The 26,012-nt window shown below is 37.8% G+C and overlaps 1 protein-coding gene and 1 long non-coding RNA gene across 2 annotated transcripts; one reads left to right on the top strand and one right to left on the bottom strand.

Moving 5' to 3' along the window:
* Window positions 1-6,316: 6,316 nt before the first annotated feature.
* Window positions 6,317-8,035, top strand: LOC107833143 (uncharacterized). Its single transcript, XR_001658905.1, has 2 exons — window positions 6,317-7,391; window positions 7,440-8,035. It is a non-coding gene; the product is annotated as an uncharacterized LOC107833143 (long non-coding RNA).
* Window positions 8,036-8,566: 531 nt separating this feature from the next.
* LOC103139880 (threonylcarbamoyladenosine tRNA methylthiotransferase-like) lies at window positions 8,567-23,433 on the bottom strand. The gene is made up of 2 exons (XM_007555138.2): window positions 23,242-23,433; window positions 8,567-9,123 (listed from the first exon to the last, which is right to left on the bottom strand). The coding sequence occupies exons 1-2, from the start codon at window positions 23,428-23,430 to the stop codon at window positions 8,962-8,964; spliced, it is 351 nt and encodes a 116-aa protein (XP_007555200.2). The 5' UTR covers window positions 23,431-23,433; the 3' UTR covers window positions 8,567-8,961.
* Window positions 23,434-26,012: the final 2,579 nt, after the last annotated feature.

Here is a 26,012-nt window from a genome sequence, read left to right as displayed (position 1 = left end):
ACACACAAGTACCACAGGGAATTTTAATTTCAACCTGTGAAATTGTAATTGCCTCTCTTGTAAGAGGCAAAGGATTGTGGGAAGGCTGGCAGAGAGAGAGAGCGAGAGATGGAGAAAGAGAGAGAGAGACAGAGATAGCCAGCATACTTTATTTTCTTACGCATTTATCGATTTTTCATTTTGTTTGGCTTTTTTCTTTTTTATCTTTCTCCTCCTTCCCTGTGCCCTTCTATTCTGTCACTCTCGCACTCTCCGGCACTCAGATCTGTTTGTCTCGTGGTGATGAGGCGAGCTGACAGAGCTGACATTAAATTAACTGGAGCTGTCAACAAGAGAAGGGAGGCTGGCCAGGAGAGGAGAAAGAAAAAAAGAAAATAAGAGCAGGAGGTATAAAAGGAGTAAAGTAAAGAGGCGATGAACAAAGAGGAGAGCAGATAGAAACGCCACAGAAAGGGAAAACTCTGACATGAAAAATGTGATGAAAACATCTTGAGGGCATTTCAGAGGCTGTGTTTATTTTTCGCTTTTGTTCATTTTCTTATCTCCAACTCTTCTCACTGCAAGGCCACCCCGTGAAAGACTCCTCAGTGCTGTATGTACGATTGTTGTCTTGCATTGTGTTGGAGTGACTGCCTGCCTTGGAGGAAAAAAAAAAAAAAACTGCTATCAAAAGCCATAATTGAAACTATAATAATAATAAAATTCTACCAAAGGAGGCAGAAGGCAAAAAACATCCATGAAAGGGATGCATGTGTAATAATTTCATTCTGAAATTAAGTCATTCCTAAGATGTCACTGCTCTACCCTTTCCCACACACACACACGTGCGCGCACACTCACTCTCAATGGGAGGTGCCTATGTAATAACAACTTCCTCCTATCGAGGCTTAATAATACTTTGGATATCCCATTATGTGTGTGAACAATGGGCAGGTGCGGGCTCTTATTGGATCTCCACAGGGGAAAGTTGAGGCAGGTAAGCTCTGCCTTCCTGAGCATCACGGACAGACAAGACATGCAGGAAAATAGTGAGTCAAGCATGAGACGAGCAGCGCAGGTCAGAACGTTATACACAGAACCACAACCAGAAATCTCTAACTCAATAATTACCAATATGGATGGTATTGGTAATTATTCAATCCAAGGAAAAGTAAGTTCCTTGGATGCGTTTGAGAAGATTGAGGAAAAACATGCAGTGTTCTCTCAAAGAAAATGCCTGGGTTTCTCTCCGAGGTGTCCCAAAATCAGTTTTTATCATCAATTTGTGGATGGATGGATGTAGAAATATATATATATATATATATATATATAAATCACAAAACAAACAATAAAACCTAACCAGAAAAAAAAAAAAAAAAAAATCATAAAGTTGCAATGCCTTCCAACCCAATCCAAGCAACACATCCGGATAGGACGAACCGACTGAAATTTGAACTATTAAATTCATGACTAACTGGGGATGGCTTGTGTTATTGCATTTTTCTCCACTGACTGAAAAGTTTCTGGATCAATCTAAATCAGAGTTGGAAAAGTACTTTCACATTGGCAGAGGTTTTTGTTCATTAGCTGTTCACAATGTTCGAGAGTGCCAGCAGGAAGGTCTCAACCAGCTCCGTGCTGATTAGTCAAGCACACGCTAAACCTGGAAGCTCTAATTTGATTCAGTGAGACAATCACATGCAAAGGTCTTCAAGTGCAGACCTTTCCTCCGGTGAATAGCTGGCACTTTAAAGCTACTTGTGACTATCAAGTAAATATAACAAGATAACCAGATACGTATTGAGTAAAGTCTGAGATGTGATGCAAGCTATAAAAACTTGAAATTGTATTTGGTACAATTTTTTTTTTCTCATTTTGAAACAAAAATCAGCAAAGCAGCAAATTATATGCTACTTTGGTGTTTAATAACACCCTTGCAATCAGAAATTTACAACCCACATTAGGCCATTTGTCACTTTGCAAAGAACTGACTTTTGTCCTCTTCTGCTACTTGCAGATCAAAACAGATTTTATTTGAAGTAGGGAACAGTGTTGAACCAAACATTCCTTCTTTGCACTTGACTGGGTGATATAAAAGCTGTAGATATGGTAGAAAATCTTGACGCCGCAGCAGTTTTAAGTAAGCTCAGTTCTAAAAGTTTTTTTTTTTTTTTGTTAATAATCAAAAACCAGAAATAATCTGCAAAGGTTCTAATAAAACAGTAATATTGTTTCTTTCACAAATGTAATTTTCATTTTTTCATTAGGTATATGTTCATTGCTTCATCCATCTATTGACATTGCACAGGGGCAGTTTACCATGGCAACCAACCTGCTATTAAGAGCTCTACAGCTGTAATGCAGGAACAGACGTGTCTGCAAACTTCCCTTATGTTGGTGGAAGGACATGGCAACTTAAAAAGTAACTTTACACAAATAGCATACATGTTTCTATCCATCAGAAAACATTCATCAAATATATTTTGTTGCGGAAACGTTATGGAAAATAATTTTAAAAAATGAATAGCACAGCTGAAACATATAAGCATCATCACTGCAGTACAGCTGGCTGCGACAACAAGCTAGAAAAACAATAGTTTCACAACCTCTGTGTTAAGTCGTGATTGTGACCTTAAGCAGCTAAACATTGGTGTAAGTGTGTTTGGTAGTTTTCAGGTTTAGTGTTTGCTGGTTTGCTGGCGATTTTCACCGTTTTAAAACTTCCTGCAGCAATGAGTCACATGCTGGCAGCGCTCACATGAATGATGTCAAGGTGGTGAAAAACTAAATCACCATCAAACTTGATGCTTATTCATTTAAAGGTGCTGCGTGGCTAAATCATTTACATTAGACGTCTGTCCCACTGGTATTACAAATAACTAATCATTCAAAGTCAAAGACGTATGCAAGTCCATCAAGCACAAAACAACAAGCACACACTGATGCACAAAGACAAACTAGAGCTGGCAAGTCACCAAAACACTCAGCAGAGCCAATCTCCTCCTCACATTGCAGGCTGCGAATTCCCAGTTTGCTTTGCAGTGACAATAGGGTGTGTGTGTGTAGATAAAAAATAACACAGCAATCACTGAATGCAGGCACAAGGGCCACCAAACTAAATGCTTGGCCAAGCTGGCATTAAGACTTGTGTGCGCGTACATAAAGACCGACACACACACATGCACACACACTTGTATATGATTAGGATTGGATATGCTTGCCAAGACAGTTTCCCCTCAGTACCAGAAAGCACTGAGGTGCAGAGCACCCAGCCAACAGAACTCAGCCTATGTAATGAAAAGGCAGTGTGCGACAGAGAGAGAGAGAGAGAGAGGAGAGGTGGGAGGTACAAAGACACAAAGCAATAAAGCATGCCGGTCACCAAAATTGCAGAAATTAATTGGTCACACCAACGTGGATTTGCATTTGCATCCAGCATGTGCACTTGGGTCTATGAGCAAGAAATTGGACGGCAGCAGTCTTCGTAAAAAGGGACATAAGGACTATTTCTGAGCCTTACTATAGTCTAGTGAAAATGTGCCTTTTTCATATAGATTATTGGGAAAACTCTTAGCAGCATGTTGACAAGCAAGTCAAATCTCTTTATCGAGTGTTAGATAGAACCAAAGGAAAGTTTCCTTTCACAAAAGTCCTGTTTGAAAAAAAAAAATATTTTTTCTAGTAATTCACCTCTAAAGTGAAACTTGTTTAGCATTCATTTCTATCATCTTTGATGATTTGAACCCACGTTTGGTTTTTTGCAGTGTGGGCAGGTGGGAAGTCCTGATGAAGAAATAAATCTGCATCACCACAGAGTTTGTCAGCAGAAGGAAATGTCCTGCACCGAATCTGGACTTGATCACATGGAGTGAACCGAATCATCAGGGAACTTAAATAACTCAAATTGTTTCATTTTACTCTTTCTCCAGAAAGTGAGAACTAAAATGTAAAATTTCATTTCATCTGTAAAGATGACTTAGGATCACTGAGTGGCATCTTGGTTTTCCTTTCGCTTTGTTCATGTAAGACGTTCTGATGCTTCCAGTTTAGGACTGGCTTAACACGAGAAACGAAATGCTGTTATCACTGTTGTGCACCTTTAAATGTCACTTTTTCCCTCCATTCAACTTTCCATTAATATGCTTACATCAGAGTCATCCGTCAGCTTCTTCAGCAATGATCTCGCTGTGTTCCCCTCTCTTTGTGGAAGGTACCAACGATTTAACAACCACATTTATTTTTGATCTTATGCAATATTTTCGTTGCAATTTTAGTTAAATGAAGGCTTGCAATATATGGGTTTCGCTCTTTGAAATATTCTCAAAAATAAAAGTTTTTCAATGATTTGATGAACCTGTATGTAGAACGCCAGCATGCTTTACGGGCAATGTGATAACAAAAGCTAAATCAAAGTTTTCCCTATCGCTGGACGTCAACTTCAAGAGTAATGATCTGTTAACGGAAAGAGGTGAACCATCAGACTCACGTCCTCGTTTCTCTCCTTCTTAGCCGAACGGTCGCAGTGGAAGCTTCAAATTAGGGCAGACTTGCTGAAAATGCCCACAGACACTCACACATTATTAACAGACATGGTCTCAAACGGGCCCCGGTTGTAAGGTAGTGCCAGTCCACTGCGCTGTGTTGTGTGTCTGCCCTGAAGCAAAGCAGGCCTCCTCCCTTACACACACACTCACACGCCATACTAAATTTTCAGATTTAGCCCGTGGCTGTCACCGACTACATCTTGGGTCAATTAATGAAATACATGCGATGAACATTAAGAAAAAAGAAAAAAAAAAGATTTAATTGCACTTCCAGTACAAAGCTTTTTTTTTTTTTCCAACTTTGAGTGGCTTATGAATACTGTAAACGCTGGTGACCCCTCTGGTAAAAAATACAAAGAGAGAGAGAGAGGGAATAAAAAACTATAATTTTAATAAAACCATTTTGAGGCATGCTAAATGTCAGAAGGGGAAACTGACTGAGATAAATTGGAGCTAGCTTGACAAACGACAGTAATTGTGTCAGTTGTTTCCAGCAAACCTTCAATACGTTTGTAAAGGAACAGACTGTGTGCACCTTCCCCCCCCCCTCTCTCTTTTCCACATAAGACAAGCCAGCCACGTTTTCTATTCTGATGTTCAGATTTCTATTAGTCAAATGAATAATTCATATTTAGGTAAACACACAAGGAGCAGAAACAGTGACAGATGCTGCAGATTGGGAGGAATTTACTTTGTAAAGGCAAAGACGAAAAGGTCACGGCTTTAGACGGCAGCTAATGAGAATCTCCGTGAGCATATAGTTAGTGTCAAGATGCTCCAGATTTTCTCAAACTTCGGTCCCGTTGTAGGCGTCAATTTGTATTTATGAATATGTGAACGCACATTCATGTGACGCCAAGTCATCATCTGTGAAATTGAAGTTTAATCTAAAATTAATTGTGCTGACCTGAACTTTGGATCGGCTCAGTATAAAGGGTAACGAGAAGCTGAAAGAGAAGATCGGCTCGACAGAAACTCCTTCAGATTTCATTGAAAACGCTAGAGGAATAAAATGATGTCACCTCTGAACATAAAACCATGCGATTGTGGGGAATTAAAATTGACTGTTTTTAAAATGATCCACGTCAGTATCTTTTTCAGTTCATGTAACGTTTCATGGTATGTATGGAGTCTATTAATGTATATCGCTCTGTAAATAAAATTTCTGTAGAAAAAGTATTGTAGAGGGAGCCGACACTTACGCATGCCATATCAAAGTTATACGACAGCAATCAGAAGTTTTAAAAACCATAAAAAGCTGAACAATCCTTCAGAGCTTTGCACATGTTGAATGATAATCTGGAATATTACATGGATGAATAATTATGTTTTATATGCAGTAAAATGAAAATGAAAAATAGATGGATCTTAGCATATCTAGAGAGTCTAAATACACTAGTCTCTAGTGTCAGGGGTCTGTCTGGTTTAGTAAAAATGACTCAGCTCTTCTGCAAAGTAAGCATACAAATTGTCATTACGGTGGATTGTTTAGGGATTTTAGACAGTTTTTATTTTCTTTTGGCTTGTGTGGTGAAAAATTAATGGTAGAAAGTTTCATGTTACTGTAAATGCGTCATTGGACCATTCAATTTTGGATTGTGGCATCCTTTTGCTTGAAGTGCATTAACTGGAAATTATATTGTGATAATAAAGAAGACTTGCCTAAAAATACTTGACATATGTAAGGAAACAGGCAGGTGTATTTCTACTGGCCATGTAACTATGATTTTAATCTTTCAATAGCTAAGACGGTCTAAAATATTTCAGTTTTTTTTTTTAAACTACTGTATTTCCAACTTTAAAATCAGCTGAGAAATTTGTAGCTCTTCTAGTTTGAGTCTTGCATCACATCTTAGCTCCTGAAAAAACAAACAAAAAACTAAAATGTAACCTCTTTTCCCCTATTAGTGTAATTATCTATTCTAACCAATCTAACTTTACCACACTTTTAAAATTTGAATTAATTTCAAATAAAGGGCAAAAAAAAACAACAAACAGGAACAATGTAGGAAACCCACTTAATGATCCACCTACTTAAAATTTTTCCCCCCACGTCTAAAGTTTCACACCACTTCACAGGTGACAAATTGACAACAGCTGCCAACAAGACGAGAATCCACAACTCCTGCTTTTATTAGCGGCAACTCAAGTGGATGATACAAATTGAGTAATGATCTCCTCTCGACGGCTCCTGCCTCAATATTTCAAAGTAAGCGATGATCTCCCAAATATAAGGGGGTGCTGCTGCATCCATATTTCACTAGAGAACAATGCAGTATAACTGACACACAGAGAGGCAGAAGAAATGTGCTTACAAAGCATCAAAGGAGCTGTATAGAGAGCTGTGGAATAATGTAAGGCGCTGCTGGATGGATGTAACGAGCTTCACAGCTACACAAATCATTTGCTCAAACAAAACAAGAACCGCGTGTCTGTCTGCCTGTGCAACGTTTGATTGGGCCCCCGTGTTAGTGTGAAACTTTGAGCATCGTTTGCCCATATAACCCAGAGCTTCACTGTGATGCGAGTAAATGTGTTTGTGTAAGAGAGAAAAACATGCATCAGATGGTGGGGGAAAAAAAGCTTGAAAACATGCATATGTCTGTTTCCTGAATGCATGGCAAGCCTGATTTACTAACCTGAGATAAGCAAAGTGTGCATGAAAACGACAAACACAAAGAGGGGGACTCTCTGTGACTGGTGTGTCATGTCTACATGCGCTCACATTTTTGACTAAATGAATCATCAGACGAACTTAAATACACCACCGGATCACACTGTGCAGGGATGTGCAGCCAGATCCGCTCGCAAGTAGACGTGATCAACGTCTCACCTGCTCGGATAAAAGGAGAGGACAGAAGTTTGTGCGTGCGCGCACGCACACACACACACATGCACACACACACCCAAGCACAGACACACACAGAGACAACGGCACACAAAGAATAGATGCTGTGTAGTACAACAGAAATTGGGGCATGCATTATTAACTGATGGGATTCCACAGCTTGTGTTGGGATATTTGTATCTCAGAACAGACAGCAGGCAGCACCACAAGCAGACTTGATCTATGACAGCAACTAGACAATCAATAATTCAGCGAGTCAGCAAATCAATCAATACTTTAGCAGTTTCACTTAGAATAAACATATTTTGACCTTTATTAGAGGATTTTGGATGTTACAGTTGTTGAGAGGGGTTAAGAGACAACAATTACCTATACATGCAACTGTGCCTTTAAAGAGCATTTGGGCTTCTTGAACTTTTTGTTATTTTGACAAATATGGAATCAAGTTGGTTTTATACGTGTATTTTATGACGGACCAAAACAGTGTAATGCGTAGTTGGAAGTGGAAGGACAATTACTTGTGGTTCTCTTTTTTTATTATTTTTACAAATAAGAGTGAAGTATGTTTGTATTGAGAACGAAACTAAAATACAAAATGTGACTTGTGAATGAATGGTGAAATATTCTTAGGTTTGTAACTGCACCAGGACAAAATGTGACGGGGGAAAAAAAAAATCCAGGTGTGCAAGTAATTTTTTAAAGTATTATGCAGGTTTTCACCTGCTTCAACTGGTGTTTACCAAATACATATCAAAATCACAGACAATTTGATTTGATTTCATTTATGCGTCAAGATATTTCTGCTGATGTGTTGGGTATCAACATTTTGTTCCCCAAGTGAATTATGATCTACTTGTATCATCAATTATCCAGAATATTAATCATTTTGGTTTTATAGCAGGATCATAAACTAGTATCATAATGATGGTGGAAAAAAAGGGAATATAAGGGCAAACAGAACTGTACTGAGGTAGAAGAATAAATCCCAAAAGTAAACATCAGCAACAAGACACAATTACAGACAGAGAGCAAATGAAACTTTGCAAAGAGAGCAAAGAAGATCAGGGTGTACAGAATAAAACTAATTATTATGAACGTGTCTGGCAGCAACAAACTGGCAGGAAACTATTACAAACAACCCGTGCACATTTTTATTTTAAACAAGATATATATTGCAGGTTTATTTTTATTGTTCTTTTTTTTAACTGAAGGGAAGAAAAACATCAATATTTGGAGCTACAGGTAAATTTGTAAAAACAACCTGAAAAGAGATTTAACTTGCAGTTCTAAAAATATACTATGTCTAGGTTGTAAAAAATGAATACTCTGAAATGAATGTAAAAGGACTGAAATTTCACTTCGCTTTCATTAAAATGCGACAGCACTTTCAGTTGTTCTTGGTTTATCTGTAAAACGGCTACAAAGCATTAAAATGTTCAGGATGCAACGAGCGGACAAAGACAGAAAGCTTTGATGCAGTCATTTCCAATCAAAAACACAAAACCTGTGCCAAACCTGCTTAAATAAAACATCTTCCCAGACTTCAAACTTGTCGTTTTTCCTGATCTTTTCTTGATCTTTTCAGCACATTTAATAGAGCTTCTCAATAATAAAGGCCAAGACGGCGGCTGCTAGTGCAATGCAAATCCCCAGTTTCTTCAGCAGTTCTCTGTCCAGACTGCAGGAGCCGACCAGGAGCGCAGAGTCAGGTGGCACACAAGCAGCTCCTTTGACTCCGTTGGCCATATGTTCCTGTGGAGAGAAACACACACATTTATCTTTGAAATTTGCTACTTTACTGGCTTCTTGATAGGGAGTGTTGCTGATTGCTCCCCTCTTCAAAGAGATAAAGATTCCTATAGCAGCTTCAGATATTGACCTGACAGTAATCAAACTGAATGCTAGATAAGGTACCACTAACATGAGCTGCACAGCCTCAGTCTTCCTGCTCATTAGGTAAATACAGCGGTCAACTGGGAACTCATTTTAGATAACTGAATTTCAACATCCTGTGCAATATCCTTCTGACATGTGCCAACACACGGACATACACACAACAGCCCTGCTTCTTGTCTCACTCCGACTCGTGGACACAGATCAATGCAGCTCGTAAGCAAAGTGGATCTGCAATTCAAATTTCCAATCAGCTAGCCACATTCACAAATTAAGCGGCATCTCTGTTTAGTCTAAATGTTCCATTGCAGTCCAAAGATGGCCATCCATGAAAAAGTGAGCGAAGGAAAAGAACGATTTAGAGAAGAAAGATGAACTGTTAAAGACGTGTTCGTTAAACGTACAGTACAGTAACTTGCAAAAAAGTTACAAGAATAAAATACAAAATAGTCTCCATGTGATTTTAAGATCCCTGTATTTTAAAGCCGTTATTGCAGTGCTATTAATAGGTCTACAAGGGCTCTGTATAGTGGAGGTTTACTGAACAACAAATTAGTTAAATCATATTTCTTTTAATTATAAGAATGTGCAGAACTCTGCTCTTTATAAATCATGGTTGTTAATAATTATTTACATTTAGAAATACAGCCAATAATCCACTTTATATTAGCATTCAATGATATAGTAGTGTAGTATTAAAGTACTCGTACTTGCCGAGTCCTTGTACTCCCACCTTCCCAATTTTAACATCTGTTTCCTCTCTAAAACTGTTTTTTATGATTATGACAACAGAATGAATGTTTTTTTGTTTTTTTTTTATGAAGAGCTTCTCTCAATATTTTCCTAAATGAAAGTGATCGTGAAAGCAGCCATTTGCTTATGCAAATGAGTGCATTTCAATTACATCTGTGTTCGCAGTTAATGCAGTTTTACACTGATCTGATTACAGCAGAGTGCCGTCTATTGAATAAAGGATGATGAGAGGGTGGATGTTGAGGCAGTTAGGGAGGGATGAAAAAAAAGTTATTTTGCACTTTGTTATACCCCCCCCCCAAAAAAAAAGAAAAAAAAAAAAGAAATGAGTTTATGTTACATTAGGCTGAACTTGAGATTTACGAGTGAATCTACTACAGTGACTGTTGTTGCGTGAGGCTATTAAATACCTGGTCTGTCACTACTAATAAGTCATGCGAATCCGAACAGTTTGCAAGTATAGGTTGTTTTTAAACTATTCAGTTACTATGTTTACTACAGTTCTTGCTTTTAAGCCTCACACCCTCTTCGTTATCATGTCTGATTAGACCTTTATTTAATTTCATCTACTGGTATGAAAGTGGAAACCTGCGGCGACAGCTAAAGCTATGCCAGGTGATTGCTAAATAAATAAATAAAATCTGCACAGGATGCGATCATTTTGGTTGGAGCATTAAACAAATTGGATGAGAGCACCGACACACAACATGTTTGGGTGGAGTGGAAATCAATGTGGATTACTTTGAGGTGCCTTCTGGGTATCTCCTGGATGACAGTTGGTAAAATGGCATTTCAATATGGTAAATTATGCACAGTGGTATTGAGGAATTGATCCAGATATCTGGAATAGCCTTTACGTTTACTGTATAGTTGATTGTGGGAGGCTTGACTGATATCCACCCGTAGGGATCGACTCGTTTAATCCCTCTCTGCTGTCTTATCCGTCACATTTTTTTCAATTCGATTTCTTCATGATGTGTTAAATAAGAGATTAAGTATTAAATGATTAAATTTATATTTCAAAAAGAATTTAGATTTTATCTGCGAGGCCTGCTCAAAGTAATACATGATTCTGATGTGGAAGGAAAAAGAGGCATTCGGCTAGAACAAGCAACGCAGGCAAATATAATGTTAATCTGAGATTCAGCCACTCAAATGGGAGAATTTGTGTACATGACAACTATTAATGATGCACTCTACGAATCTTGACCTTACTTGTAAGCCTTGTAGGTGCTAAATGGAAGAAGGTGTTTAGTCAGATAAAAGCAAAACTGAGGATTTAACCTTCATACACAATGCAACATGCAGCAGAAATCTAATACTCCATATCATTCTAAACTATGTTTTTCTTCAGAAGAAACAGCAAAGCTGGTCAGAGTTCATGGGAAGACAGTTGGTGTTAAACCACATGCAATTCTAGGAAAACAAACAATCAACGACAAAAAAAAAACTTCTTATGCTGTGAAAATTGTAAGACTGGAGTGTGAAAGTTCACGTTTCAGCAGAACGATGAACCTAAACATACAGCCGGAGCTACAGAGGAATGGTTTGGATCAAAACATCTCTTTGTCAGGGGCATCAAGGACAAGTCCAGACCTAAATCCAATTGAGTCTCTGTAAAGAAATGTTTTATGTTCACAGATCCTCTCCATCCAATCTGACTCAGCTTGAGGTCTTTGGAAAAGGAGAATAGGAAAACCTAGCAGATGAACAAAACTGCTAGAGATGTGCAATTTGCAGCCATAGGTGATTCTACAACATATTGAGTTAGGGGCTGAAAAATAATACTCACTTTTTATTTTGTTACACACTTCAAAACTATGAGCATGTAAGTTTGTGGCTATAAAATGTGTGAACAAGTTCAAAATAGATAAGTATCTTTTGCAGGCATTAAAATGTATCCATCACAATAAAGAATTTAGATAAAGAATTTTAATAATAAAGAATTTTTTCTGAATTTTAAAGTTCAAATAAATCTCAAACTCATCTGAAGATATGAATGTGCACAACAACAAAGGAAAATATTAGAATTTATTCTTATTTACAACAAAAACAGCAGGTTTTATATCTGGACATAAAACCTGTATATATGTGTATCTAAGTATATATAAAGAGAGAGACAGAGAGAGAGAGAGAGAGAGAACAGAATTACCCTTTAATGCCCCACGGTGGGATAATCAAAAGTACCAAGAGCAAGTTAAAGGTAAAAGTTAAAAGGAAGCATGAATATAAAACTAAGATAAAGAAACAATATAAAAAGAATCTATACAGTAAGGCCTAATTTACAATGTAACAATAATACTGTAACTGAAAATAGCCCACAGATGAAAAGTAATAAAAAAATCCACAAGATGTGTATATTTGTGCATAGAAAAACAATAAAACTTTTTACAATAAATCCAAAACAAAAAAAAGGACTGAAAGTATAAACATGGATGTGCAAACAGCAGCAGGAAAGTCATTTAAAATTAGGACAACTGAGAAATTACAATAGAGATCCATTAATGGAAAGTGTAAAGCCATGAAAAATATTCTTTATCAACAGAAAACTTGAAAATCATCCTGGAATGTACGCCATTTCTCTCATAAATTTACCGTGTGAACTATCACAGAGAAGCGACAGACCTGGTTTATGAACCCCTATTCAACACCAGCTGGTATGTGGAGTCTGCATCAGCATGCAGCTGAGCACACCTGCACGTGTTGCATGTACATGGCTGGATGTCCGAGCAGCTGCTCAGCGTCTGCCCTCTGTCTCGCTTATCCTTGACATTTCTTCTGTTTTTCTCGCTCTCACTTATGGTTACAAACACCACGCTGTCACCCGCTCCTCCTTTCACAGCTTCATTATGAATGCTTCCCTCTGTGAAGTCGCACAATGGAGGATGGGTTCTATGACCACCGCCGCCTTAGTGACACATCCACGGACAGAGAGTCAGTAACGTGATTCTGGGTGACACATCAACGTTTTTTTTTTTGTTTTGTTTTGTTTTTTTTAAATGACAGGATTTGAACCAGGATGCCTCATGGAAATGTGATATAGTTTTTTTGTTGCGAGAAATGCTTAGAAAACTTCCATGGTGCTTTCAGATAGGGAAATTTGAAAAATTTTCAAAGGGATTATCATGACGGAAGTTCTTGTGACTAAACCTCTTCACTGTGGTTGTTAGGTTTTAAATACTGGCTGAATGCCTGGAGAGTAAAAAAAAAAATCTAAAGTGCTTTCTGAAAATAGCAGATGCAGGTAAATTAATTATCCAAATTTGGAGTTCAAACTACTTATTTCTCTTACTTAGGAAAAGTCCAAAATAAATATTTTGATAAAAAAATAATAATAAAAAAGAGTTGTAAAGTGCAAAGTACTAATAATTAGAAAGTTGAGAAACTAAACTATTATCCTTCTTGCTGACAGGCTCAAAACACCACCGTCTTCTTGATGCTTTTATTTATCTGTTTCTCTGCAGGTGTCTTTTAACAACAGGGTGCCTGGAGACTCACTGAATAGTACAGTCTAAAATCTATTACTACTAGGGAGGATAAGTGAAAATCCAAGTGCCAGTAGGTGCGTGTCAGCACAGTGGGAAGAGATGGGAGGAGAGGGGCGTAGAAAAAGAGACAAAATAAGGAGAGGAAGAAAGGGGAACGGAGGAAAAATGAGAGATGTGGCTTTCAGTGATAGTTCACCACCTGCTAGCTGGCATGCTGAGTTTGTGCATTTGTCTGTGAGAAAGGAAGGCAGCATCATCGAGTGTGTGTGTGCCAGTGTAGACCAGTGGTGAATATTTTCTGTCTCTCTGCTCACAGCGGTGGAACAGACCAAAATAATCCCCCCTGAAAATCATCTAACACTACACTCGGGGTACCAGACTGGCAAACACAGCAAGAAACTTTCCCTGGAAACTCTAGCTCTCTCAAATGTCTTTCTGTCTCTTAAAAACAAGAAGAAGAAAAAAAAAACCTCTCCTGTTCTCATTCCACATGTGTACCTTTCAGGAACGAGTGTATCTTTCACTAATATACTGACATTTTACAGCACTTCACTGGAGCCAGAGAATAATGCACAGTGGTCATGTTTCTCACATGATCCTCACCAGCTGTCACTGTTGCTCTTGACACACAAAAACCATGGATGAGTGTGTGTGTGTGCGTGTAAATGGATACTGCAGTAGCCTCTTTAGTCATGGCTGATACGACAAAGCCAAAGTGACAATCATTGTGTGAGCTGCAGCTATAGTTAATGAGCAGAAGGACAGTAGAGACAAATTCAGTATGGAGTATTAATCATAAACTTCTAGCCATTAGACTGAACATAAAGCGATCAAAACACCAAACAAAAAGAAGCCGTGGTGGAGATGCACATTTGTCAGTTTTCTTCATCTTCAGCCAATCTAAACTGTCAAACTGTATCGCTCAAGTGTTATCCTATGCCAATTTGCATAATCACACATAACCTTTTCAACAAAGTGTATGATTAAAATGTTTGCTAAACATAATATAAGAAGAAAAAATATTTTTAGAATATCATACAAAGTAGAAATATGATGTGGCAAAAACACAAAATTAGAGAACAGCCCCAGTGGGAGGGACAATAATACTGTCGAACACTGCAGGCCATGTATTTTTGTATCAGAGTAAAATATTTAATTAGATAAGAAAAAAACAAGATACATACACAAACAAGATTTTCATGTTCATGCCACTACTGGGTTTAGAGTTCAGTGAGCAAATCTAGGTAAGCAAAAATGCACGAATGGAGATGTTTTATGCAAAATAAATGGAAATTTCACCAACGACATTTATGATCAACTTGATCCGATTGCATCGTTTCAGAATTGAATGGAGACAAATGGTTTTTAAAATCTGAATCTATTGACATTTTGCTAAACTCAATCTGAAAAATGCATTTATACCTTTTTCTCAATAATCAGTGGAAAATCTGTTGATATTACAGCAATCAAACTCCTATTATAATTACTGACCAGATTTTTACATGTTTTCACTGATATTTTGACAATTTACGTTGAGTTTTAAGTCATCAGGAAGGCCTCCTGTCTACCACTCAATGTCAATCTTCTTCTACAGATTCTCTACTAAATTCAAGTTCAGGATTTTGTGTCAAAAAATGACATTAATTTCAGTTAGAAGAAACACATTTGAAAATTAAAAAAAAAACTTGCCAAGGCCATGGACAATTTTGGTCTCAACTGTGCCACTAAAGGAAAGTCGAGACGACGTTTTCAAGAACAGTATTAATACTTGGTGACACATAACACGATTATAAGATTTGCAGATATCTGGATAAATTATATAAACTTTGAGAGGACACAAAAGTATAAACCATATGAAGCAAAAACAAACCAAGTGAAAAACCTCAGCCTAAGCAAAAGAGAAAAAGCACCAAAAGGTAAACATGGTGGGACAGTGATTCCCTGCTGAATTGTCTGTCAGCAATTCTTCAAACCCGAAACAGAGTTCAGAACTGATGCAGAGTCTGTGACACTTGTTCAAAAAAGCCTGATCCATGCAGCCTGCCTCTGAACAGCTGATGAAGATGTGTCAGCTCTGGGAACTCTGAGAAAACACTGATGTGGGCTCTAAATTAACTTCATCCTTTTTAAGGCTTGTAATCTACAGAACTGATCCTCTGCAGCACATACAAATCTCCTCTCCCCTTGAGAATGAATTTCAGCTCAGTGCCTGTAGTTTTTTTTTTTTGTTTTGTTTTAATCATATTTTTTCATAAGACAAATCGTACCAATACTTAAATATATTAGTTTGGCATTCATCCATGATAAATATAGGATAATATTCATAAAAAATAATCAATCCAGAGAAAAAGCAAGTAAGATGCAACATAAAAATGAAAAGAATTAAATTTAATGTGAAAATAAACTGATAACTATACAATATGTTGAATATTTTTCATGCCCTTTGAACTTTTTCCCCATTTTCTTGCATTATGACCACAAACTTCAATATACATTATTGGGAATTTATGTTGTAGACCATAGCAAAATAATGCATGATAGTGTACGAGAAAAAAAACAACAAAAAACAAAACAAAATCAAATGCATATTGCCATGGACAACATCTATGAACATCAACTCTCACCTCCTACAACAGATATTGGTTTGGACAATACTCAACCATTTGAATACATGAATATGCTTTGGTTTAAAACAATGCATTGTTGATGTGGGTCAGATGTTGCACTGGGCTTTTCGCTGTCTATCAGTTTGACTGACGGTGTCAAAAAAAAAAAAAATCCCAACTCAACATATTTTACCCGTTCATTTTTAAAGAAGGATAATAATGACACATCCAATTCCATTTAATTTTCATTTGGTTTACTTAACATTCAACAAGCTGAGCAGAGAACCACACTGTGCCATCATACATCAGGCAGAATACGAGTAACTTTTTCTACGCAGTGACAAAAATCACTGACTGTAGCCACAGTAACTTAGATGATTCTACTTGAATTATGATTCATTCAACTACTGTGGCACTGAAAGCACACCCTCACAACTTCCCTCCTGGACATGAATTGCGCACTAGCTTGTGCGTAATAAATTGTCTTCTGGTTTTGATGGTCATCTGGAGGTTGAATCTGAGTTCTGGTGTCACACTAGGAACCGGAACTTCAAGTGCCACTTCAGTCAAAGTTCATAATTTATAAAGACTCGTTTTTTATTCTCTGGCTTTTGATTCTATTCAAAATGTACTGATTGACTTGAATTGTGCTAATGGCTAAAATGTTAAGAAAACATTTAACGCACAAGTGTTTTCAGATTATAAAAAGTGTTATTTCTTTGTAGATGTATCCATCTCATGCATAAGAAAACAATAGAAAGCAATTTTGAGTCTTGATAAAGAATTTATCTATAAGGAGTTCTCTTTTTTTAAACAAGCCAATGATAAAGCCTGATTAGAAAATAACTCTTTAAAATGCATTTAATAATAACGTGGGTTTTGACAGTCATTTACTAAGCTCCCTCTAATTTGGATGTTTCATCTTTGGAGAAATTTAAAGCCCCTCCGACATTCAAAACATACGTAACAGAATGAGCCTCTCTAATGCTTTTCGACATGTTGGGTAATATTTCTGAAAATAGAGCTGACTGATACTCGGATGGCATAACATTTATCCCGGTTACAGTGACTTTGGTTCAGAAGTGCAGGTCATGTAATATGCTTTGACATGCTAAATGAAACCCTTAAAATAGCTCTGCCTGCTGTTCTTTTAACAGGACTATTTTTCTCTGCTGTTTGGATAAACAAACATTCAAAGACTAAGCACAACCTTTTGCAGTTTTGAGCACAAACAGTTTAAAAATAGATTTGAGAGGATTAATTGTATCTCAACCAGAAAGGCAACATAATCTTTGATTCCCCCCCCCCCTGTCCTGACAATACATTTGACAATGAGTGAGAATAACGCAACATCACAGCAACAATACATAACAGTTGCGTGTTCACAGAGATTTCGAAAAAGCTTCATTGTGTGCGTCAGGCAAGCTTGTGTATTGTCTTTATGTGCTGCATACAGCCTTAGGCAGGTCGGATTCTGCCAGGCACACTGGGGGGGGGGAGGCGCATCAGGGTGTTATCTTTATAAAAGCTGTGTGTACAAGGATCTTAACGTGTGTATGTGATTAGTTTAAACAATATACTAATGATGTAACTTATTTTCAGTCAGTGTTTGTGTATATTGCATGATGCAAAGTGCAAGAAATCGGGGTCTTTGCTGGACGGTAATACACTGACCACATCCATGTTTTATGCACTTAGAAGCTGTGCTTGGAGAAGAGGCGGGGGGTCCATCTTATCTCTATTAAGACTATTAAGATTTTGGAGTTATGCACAACAGGTGCACCACTTTGTGTCAAAGTGTTCTCAAAGTTTTTTATAACTTTATTTTCTAAGTGTAATACTTTTCCAAACTTAAATTTGCCCTTTTTTATCCAATTTGAAAATGTAAATTCCACCACTAAAGTCCACATCCATTTTTTTTTTTTGTTTGTTTGTTTGTTTGTTTAAATATTTGGAATTACTAAAAGCTTTCCTGTAGTTTTTGACCAGGTTTGACGAACTGCAGCAGGGATTTTGGACCAATTTCCCATGGAGATCTTTACACAACCCTTTGGTCTTGCAGATGGTGAAGAGGCTGTCGTTTCATTGATTGAGTATGTTGACAGGTGTTGTTTACAGACGTAATGAGTTCTACCAGGTGAAATCACCACAGGTAATAAGAGGAACATGGGAGGGCTTCTTAAAGACAAGTTATCATCTTTAAAAAGATGTTTTCTTTGTATTTTGCAGTAATTCATGTTGATGTTATTCCCACCTACTGGTAAACATTTGAAATCTGTTTTCTTTAAATGCACCCAAAGAGATGAGCAAATAAAAACAGCAACTCTCGCTCAGAGCGAAAGCAGGAAAAGACAGTCCACCAAATTCAATACTTGAGCAGAGGCTTGTCATATCTTGTCCTTTTGAGGCCGGACATGGGTATTGGTCTTTCCCAGTAAACTTTCAAGCCCTTTTCTTTTGTTATGCTGTGTTTGACACGAACTGTGGGTTTGGTCTCCTCTGCGAGATCAGAACCATTTTTTTTTTCCCTCAGTGATTCTCTCGGTCTTCTTGAAGAAGTATGCTTTGAAAAGAGCTGATTATTAGATGGCTTCCAAGCTGCCTCGCTGTCTTCTCATCTCTCCATCTACTTCAGTCACTGTCCTTCATTCTTGCCTCATTTTTTGGCCTCCCTCTTCTATCATTTAATTTAATCTCAGGATGTGAACAGGTGAAGGAGTTTTCTCTTTTCTGTCCTTCGCCATGATGGCGAGTGCCTTCTCTACTATTGTGTCCTGCCGAAAAGATTCATTTATTGCCCTTCACCCCCCCGCCTGAAGTGCTGTCTCTGTGAATGAAGGACTAACAAGACAGGAGGAGAGCGAAAGACAGAAACAGAGGACAGATGAGGAAGAATCCACCCATGTTAATAAAAGCCATTCATCTCTGAGGAAGACCAGGGTCTTTCTTTTCTGGAATGAATCGGTAAAATCATAAAGGGTAATTAATAAAGCTGCCATGTCACGGACGAGTTGCAGTTTCGCATGACGATATGTCTAAAAAAGCAAACTAATTCACACCTTGAAGTAACTTCAAGGTTACTTCTTCTCATGTTCATGCTAAAGAATAGCATGAGGCTCAATTATAATGTACATAGCAAACAAATATAGACAGAAAATACAAGTATATACTCTCTTTTTAAAGCTTTCATTGCATCAACTAGAAAAAAGGGGCACCAATCTGACAGCAGATTTAATAGTAAAACATTTTGGTGGCTAGATCAATAACAGGATATATTTATTTTCTTTTTAAGTAAATCCAACTTTTTAATCTGAACATCTCCTGCACATTAGCTGGGTGATATCAGTACACTAATGATTAATATGCACTGTGCTATTGTATTGTTAGTATTTTCAAACATGCAGCTTTTTAACTGTTCATCTATCAGTTATATGCACCGCTACTCTCAAGTCATATGTTATCATCCACTTATGTTGCTGTCTTCCCCACAACCCATACATTCACAGTCATCATATCCTACTTCTAAAGAAAATTCTATCCATACTTCAACCATACTGCTCCACTCCCACACACATCACTGTGGATGTTGGCTGGTATGTAATCATATCTCTATCTACTTCTGAGATGACAGATCTTTCACTTTGCTTCCTTTCTGACACACACACATTAAAGACCACAGCCCATCTTTCAGCCGACCAAATCACCCACTTATACACCACTCCTTTCCTCACACTCTTGCATTGCTCCTCTGCATCTGAGGTAAAATGGCAAAGTGAAGACTGCCTTTTTACACCCGCCTGTCTCTCTTTCTAGTGCTCTACCCTTCATTTTCTTGTTGACTACTGCAAAAAGCTTCTATCACAGGGTCTTTCTATAAGACATGAAGGCGAATATCACACTTTATACGTGTTCACACTGTCATTCACAAGGGTTCTTAAAAGTAAGTATTCTGAGAGAGAACTATGCAGGGTAATAAGCAAGTAAGAGTGAGGTCAGATGGACTAGGACATGTTCATTGAAAAGAATCCGTTATTTACCATAGGACAAGTATATACTTGAACAATACACAGTTAAAGTTGCTCTAAAAAACATTGTAAAGTGTGCCTAACTTTACCATTGGGTCAATATCACTACCAAAACAATTTGACACAGTTATTTGCTACAACAGTTTTAACATGGCACATCAAAATTCTGACTACACCAAAAGCTTAGATAAACATCTGGTACTAGTGTAAAGGATGCTAGTTTAATGTGCCGAGGTAGACGGTTAGCAGTGATTAGCCAATTTAAGGAAGAACACACTGGCCTCTAGAGTCTTGAATGTCAACATGCCAAGTGAACACGTGTTAAACAACTGAGAGAGTAGGGTTCATCAAGCTCACACTCATCACAGATGTGCACTTTTGGGATCCCATTTATCATGTACTCTAGGGTGCTTCTAAACAAGCGAAAATTGTGCAAATGTGGTGCAAAACAGCATTTTCTCATCTTACATCAAATTAATCCCCTTTTCACACTTATTTGCATCAACTTTATGGCCCTCAATAAGTTATACAAACCATACAAAGGCTAAAGGATTGCAAATGACTAAAACTAAGCATGGGCAAAAAAAAAAAGGTTGGCAAAAACAATTGTACAACAAAACTGAAGTTTGTGTACTGGATTCAAAGTATTAGAACCATTGAGGTAGCAGTAGCAGGGATCTTTTAATAAACACTGTCAATCATTTACATCTTAGTTAAGGTAAGAATTGACACTCCTTACAGAATCCACACAATGACAGATATTTCAAGCACATTGGTATACATGACAGACAGACAGACAGATAAAACACACAAATAGAATGAATGAAACAACTAAACCACAAGGTATACAGAGCCAAAAAAACATCTACGATATAACTAAAAGAAAATTAATAATGCAAGCCACACTAATTCAATATGAGATGGTGCAAACAGCATAAAAAACTTAAAAAAAAATTGAGATGACGTATTGTAAGACTGAACTGAACTGAATTGAAGTTCCGATTTGCAGAGAAACTGTCATTAATACTGTGTGACGTCGCTCTACTCCTTGTACAGTTATTAAATGACTGCTAATTTTAGTAAGGTGAGAAAATATTCATAGATTGTTATTGCTCCTAAAGACAAATCTGGATAGATTGAAACTGGTATAGGCTCCCCACAAATGTTTTCAAAGCAACAAAGAAAAGTGGGCACATAATCTTTATCACTGCATCTTAAACACTTGTCATAAAACAAAAGATTCAGCTGGAAATTACAATGTGTAAAAAAACAAAACAAAATTATCATAAAAGTTTTATTTATGTCCTGATAATTCTGCAGAGGCTGTGTTCGTGCTGCTGTGAAAAATATTACTTTTGCTAGGATACTTGACAATAGTGTGAGCAGCTTGCAGATACTGCTATGTTTCCACATCATTAGGTCACTTATTGCACAACCATTAACAACAGCCAATGGAGGTCATAAGAATCATGAATTAGAGATCAGTCATAGCATCTTTGGAGAAAAACTAATAAATCTAGCTGACTATAACACTCGTACTGCGGAAAGCAAAGGCAAGAATCAATATATTTTTACGAGTTAGGACATATCAGGGAATGAAAACAAACCGATCCCTACCCTAACCCTAGTTTCTGAATTAACCTGGGTTTACTATTTGGTCTTTTTAAGACTTTTCTCATTTGGATACTTTTCATGAGCTCATATTTTAAGCTAAAATCCAATTTCATTAGGTTTTGTAGTTTCTGTGTTTTTACATGCTAAACCAAGCATATCACAAACAATAACTACAGATCCATTTCTTTATCAATTAAAATAATGGAACATTTAAGAGAAAACAGAAACCAAAACTAAAACAGTGCGATGAATGTATATAAAAAAAAAAGAGGTTATTGAATTAACATCAGGGATGGGCGGTTTGTAGAAGGAATGTGAGCACAAGAGACAGAGTTGATGTAAATATGAGTGAGTGTGTGTTGGACAGTCTGAACTAGCTTTAGTCTCCATTGCTGAACTTTTTAATGCTGAGTGACACATTGCTTGGTTTGATACGTTGCCTTCCCTTTTGCCTTTTCTATTTATTTTCATTCTCTATGATCCATTCTTTTCTCTGCTTGCTTTCCTCATCATCCATGCCCCCTCTCCCTCTCATGTCTGTACCTTTCTCCCCCTCCCTCTCTGTCTGGAAGTAAAGGCTGATGGAGTGTGAAATTAGAAAGTGTATCATATTCTGCTCAGTGGCTCCATGTCCTAAGCTATAAGCTACAGCTAGTCAGAGTGAAAAATAACATGCAGGGAAACAGATACATTAACATGGTTTTTTGTGCTGCTGTGTGTGTGAGGTGAAAGGCAGATGGCGAACAGTTTGGCCAGTAACAGCTTATCTAAAATTACTTATCTCATGGATGATACACTGGTGCTCCCTCACAAACTTCACAGGTGAAGGCAGATTTAAAGTAAGGACACATGTATTCACACCTTATTTGTTCGCTAAAGACCAAAGAAACTGTTGTACGTACTTAGTTTTGCACCAGCCGGTGTGAAACCCTAGAAATTCTTTCACACCCTGAAAGTCTGGTGTGTTGCATATTATATTCTTTGTACTTTTTTTTCCAGTAAAGTTCATATTGGTGGTTATTGGTGTAATTTCTTTTTGACTTGATAAAATAAAATATCTGAGTTTGCTTGAGCCCATCAAAACCACAAGCTCGAGGTTCTCTGTTAACGAGTGTCGCTGCAAACATCATCTGTGTGTTGACCACTGCTGCTGCGCGCTCACGACCCACCCACATTCACGCCTCCATTAATGAGGAACACACTGTAATGGAGACGCTTCAAACTGGGCTTGGATCGAACCAGACATGAACCGGCTAGAGCGAGGCTCGACAATGAAGAAGCGGCTATATAGAGGGGAAGATTCCAACTATTGATCTTTCAAATTGAATGACAACCTCTCCAACAACTGAGTACGGCCGACCACTTCATGAATAAAATCTTTTTAGGTTTTCAAGTATGCTCTTGTGTGACATTATTTTATTGTGTTGTAGCAAGTACTTGGGAAGGAGGCATTTTAAATATATGGATCTGTGTGTGGATCCTGGCGCGTACCTGCAACAGACCAGACACTTCTCCTTTCTGAAGAGGCTCTGCAATAGAGGGAGTGAAAGGCTTGCTGTCTTCTACTGGTCGAGCCTTCATAAAGTGCTTCCCTGCTTCGTAGATGTCTACTTCAATCATCTTTCCTTTGAAATCGGCCCTTTTCGGTACCAGCACCTGCAAATAAGAGACAGCCACCATTTAAAAAAAGTTCAACCCACCACAAGTTTAGAAAAAAAAAAAAAAAAAAAAAATTCTCAATAATATCAAACTCAGGAAATGCTTAAAAGCAAGATATTTCAGGAATATTTTGTAATGAGTCATTTAGTCACAGATTTTGGATCAATCCAGCCTTTCTAATTTACCCCCAAACAGCAGCCCCTGCATAAACACAATTTTCACAGTGATCCACACTCTGCATGTTCGTTCATATCTGTCAATTACATTTTCAATTAACTGCTGCTCAAAGCTGTTTTCTTCACATTATTATTTAGTTTTGTCACCGGCTTCCTAAGAAGAAACTGTGTTCTGTGCCATTTATGCAAGTCCTCAAGGTCAAAAAGTACGGCAACAGCTGCATGATAAACCAGAGGGATTTGAGTTTGTCCTATTATTTCACCATGGCAACTATAAACCTTGGCTGATCACAGCAGGAGGGAAGAGAAAACAAAGAATTATAATTATGCCTGCCTGTGAATTGAAATTTGTTCTTAATGACTTATCCCTGTGAATAAAAAATGGTATGAAAATCCCTTCCTGTTCAAAACACTTTTTAAACCGCAGATCTGACAAGTTTGGAATGATGTATAATAGATGATTATAGCACTGATTTACTGTTTTGTTTTCAGAGAAAATCTTTCTTTGTGAACACTAATTGGATGGTTTGTGTTGTGTGATTACTGAAAGGATTTAAAACTGCAGCTGTGAAAACTTCAGAGAAATATATTCATCACTTCAGTTTTAGCTCTTTATTTCTTGTAAACAAAACTAAATTTATACCCAAAGTAAAAAAAAAAAAAAAAGTCTTCACTTCAGCGCTCATCAACAGCAGTTTTCATAAAATACTTTAAATAAAAGTAATAAAAATCAACACCATACCAGGCGCTTCCTTTATGTGTTAGTGTTTATAATGCTTTAAAGATAATATCTATTCATAAAATATTGCGTTGTTCTTTTTCGGAGGCCAGAATTGGCAGTCTTGAACTAACTGGGAATTTAGTGTCTCACATCAGCAGGGTGGCAACATGCTGACTCAGATCATCTGGCGGCCTGTCTAACCATTACACAATTCTCCTGGGCTAAGTCACTGACTGGGAAGATAATAGCATATGAACTGGTGGGGAGATGGTCACTGGTGTGCTGGCAGGACTGCGCCTGCCTCCCCGTTAATCTGTCGCCCTTTATCCGCCTGGCGGAATATGATAGGTGAGGGAGCGCAGGCCAAATGGACACGCAGCCGGCCGCAGACCTGTCCAATCTAAACACCTGCTGCTCAGCACTCTGACCTCTGTGAGGAAGTGTGCGTGTGCATGCAAGTAGGCAGCAAGCAGCCTGTGTGTAGAGAGGTGGAACAGCAGGGTGGTGGGCTGGACAGCTGTGAGAATGTGTACGTCTGTGTGTGCAGGTGGGCGCGGGTCATTCCTGGACCATAACACGGTGATTAAATGATGAAAGAGCATGTCCAATTTCATTAAAACCCCCAACTCCTACTTCCTCATTGAACTGCAAACACATGAGCACACACGAGGGGTTAAATGACCTACCTAATTTAATTGCTACACACATGTAATCTGATTGTGTAAAGTAAAACCTTGCTACTTAATCATACTCGCACCTTGTCCTACCTTTGCACACGGTTTCCTCTAATGGTAGTTCACCTGTGAACCTCCCCTTTGGCCCTTTCTTTACTCTGACCACTTAACCCTCTCATCTCTCTCACACTTGATCCAGTATTCTATCCAACACCAATCATTTCACCCTTAAGATCAAATTCATTTTGAACAACATTTATAAAAGCAAAATAAGCTTGCTTGTTCATGAACAAGAAAATCTGGATTCCTGTGAAACTGTAGAGTGAATATTGTACATAGGTCAGCTGTTCAAATGATGGAAATTACAATATTTACATCATTTGAATAGATGTGGTGGAAGAGCACAGCTGGTACTATTAGAGCAGGGTGTGAGTATAACTGTGACACACAGGAGAAGTGACAAGGAACCTGTATGCAAAAAAAGGACAGCGAAGATCACTCTTTTAGATAACAGTTTAGATATTCCAGTGCTTGCAGCAAGATGGAGCATATCTTTTAAAACTTTGTTGTGAAAAGTCTTCTTCCGTTGGGGTAGCAGCTTCAGAACCTTAAAAAAACATAAGATACTTTTGTTCTGGGGACTGCTGATGAGGCACTCAAGAGGACTGTGCAAAGCAGGATGCTTAATAAAATAAAGAACANAAAAAACTATAATTTTAATAAAACCATTTTGAGGCATGCTAAATGTCAGAAGGGGAAACTGACTGAGATAAATTGGAGCTAGCTTGACAAACGACAGTAATTGTGTCAGTTGTTTCCAGCAAACCTTCAATACGTTTGTAAAGGAACAGACTGTGTGCACCTTCCCCCCCCCCTCTCTCTTTTCCACATAAGACAAGCCAGCCACGTTTTCTATTCTGATGTTCAGATTTCTATTAGTCAAATGAATAATTCATATTTAGGTAAACACACAAGGAGCAGAAACAGTGACAGATGCTGCAGATTGGGAGGAATTTACTTTGTAAAGGCAAA

The sequence above is a fragment of the Poecilia formosa genome, unplaced genomic scaffold (genome assembly GCF_000485575.1).
Source record: "Poecilia formosa unplaced genomic scaffold, Poecilia_formosa-5.1.2 Scaffold0, whole genome shotgun sequence".
NCBI lineage: Eukaryota > Metazoa > Chordata > Actinopteri > Cyprinodontiformes > Poeciliidae > Poecilia > Poecilia formosa.
This window is presented reverse-complemented; position numbering and strand designations above follow the sequence as displayed.

Bases quoted from the DNA above. Each gene is read 5' to 3' on its own strand.
- LOC103139880 (XM_007555138.2), bottom strand. From the start codon at position 23,430: ATGGTGGCTGTCTCTTATTTGCAGGTGCTGGTACCGAAAAGGGCCGAT. The intron at 9,124-23,241 runs GTACGCGCCAGG...TTCTCTCCACAG, and splicing joins AAGTGTCTGGTCTGTTGCAG to GAACATATGGCCAACGGAGT.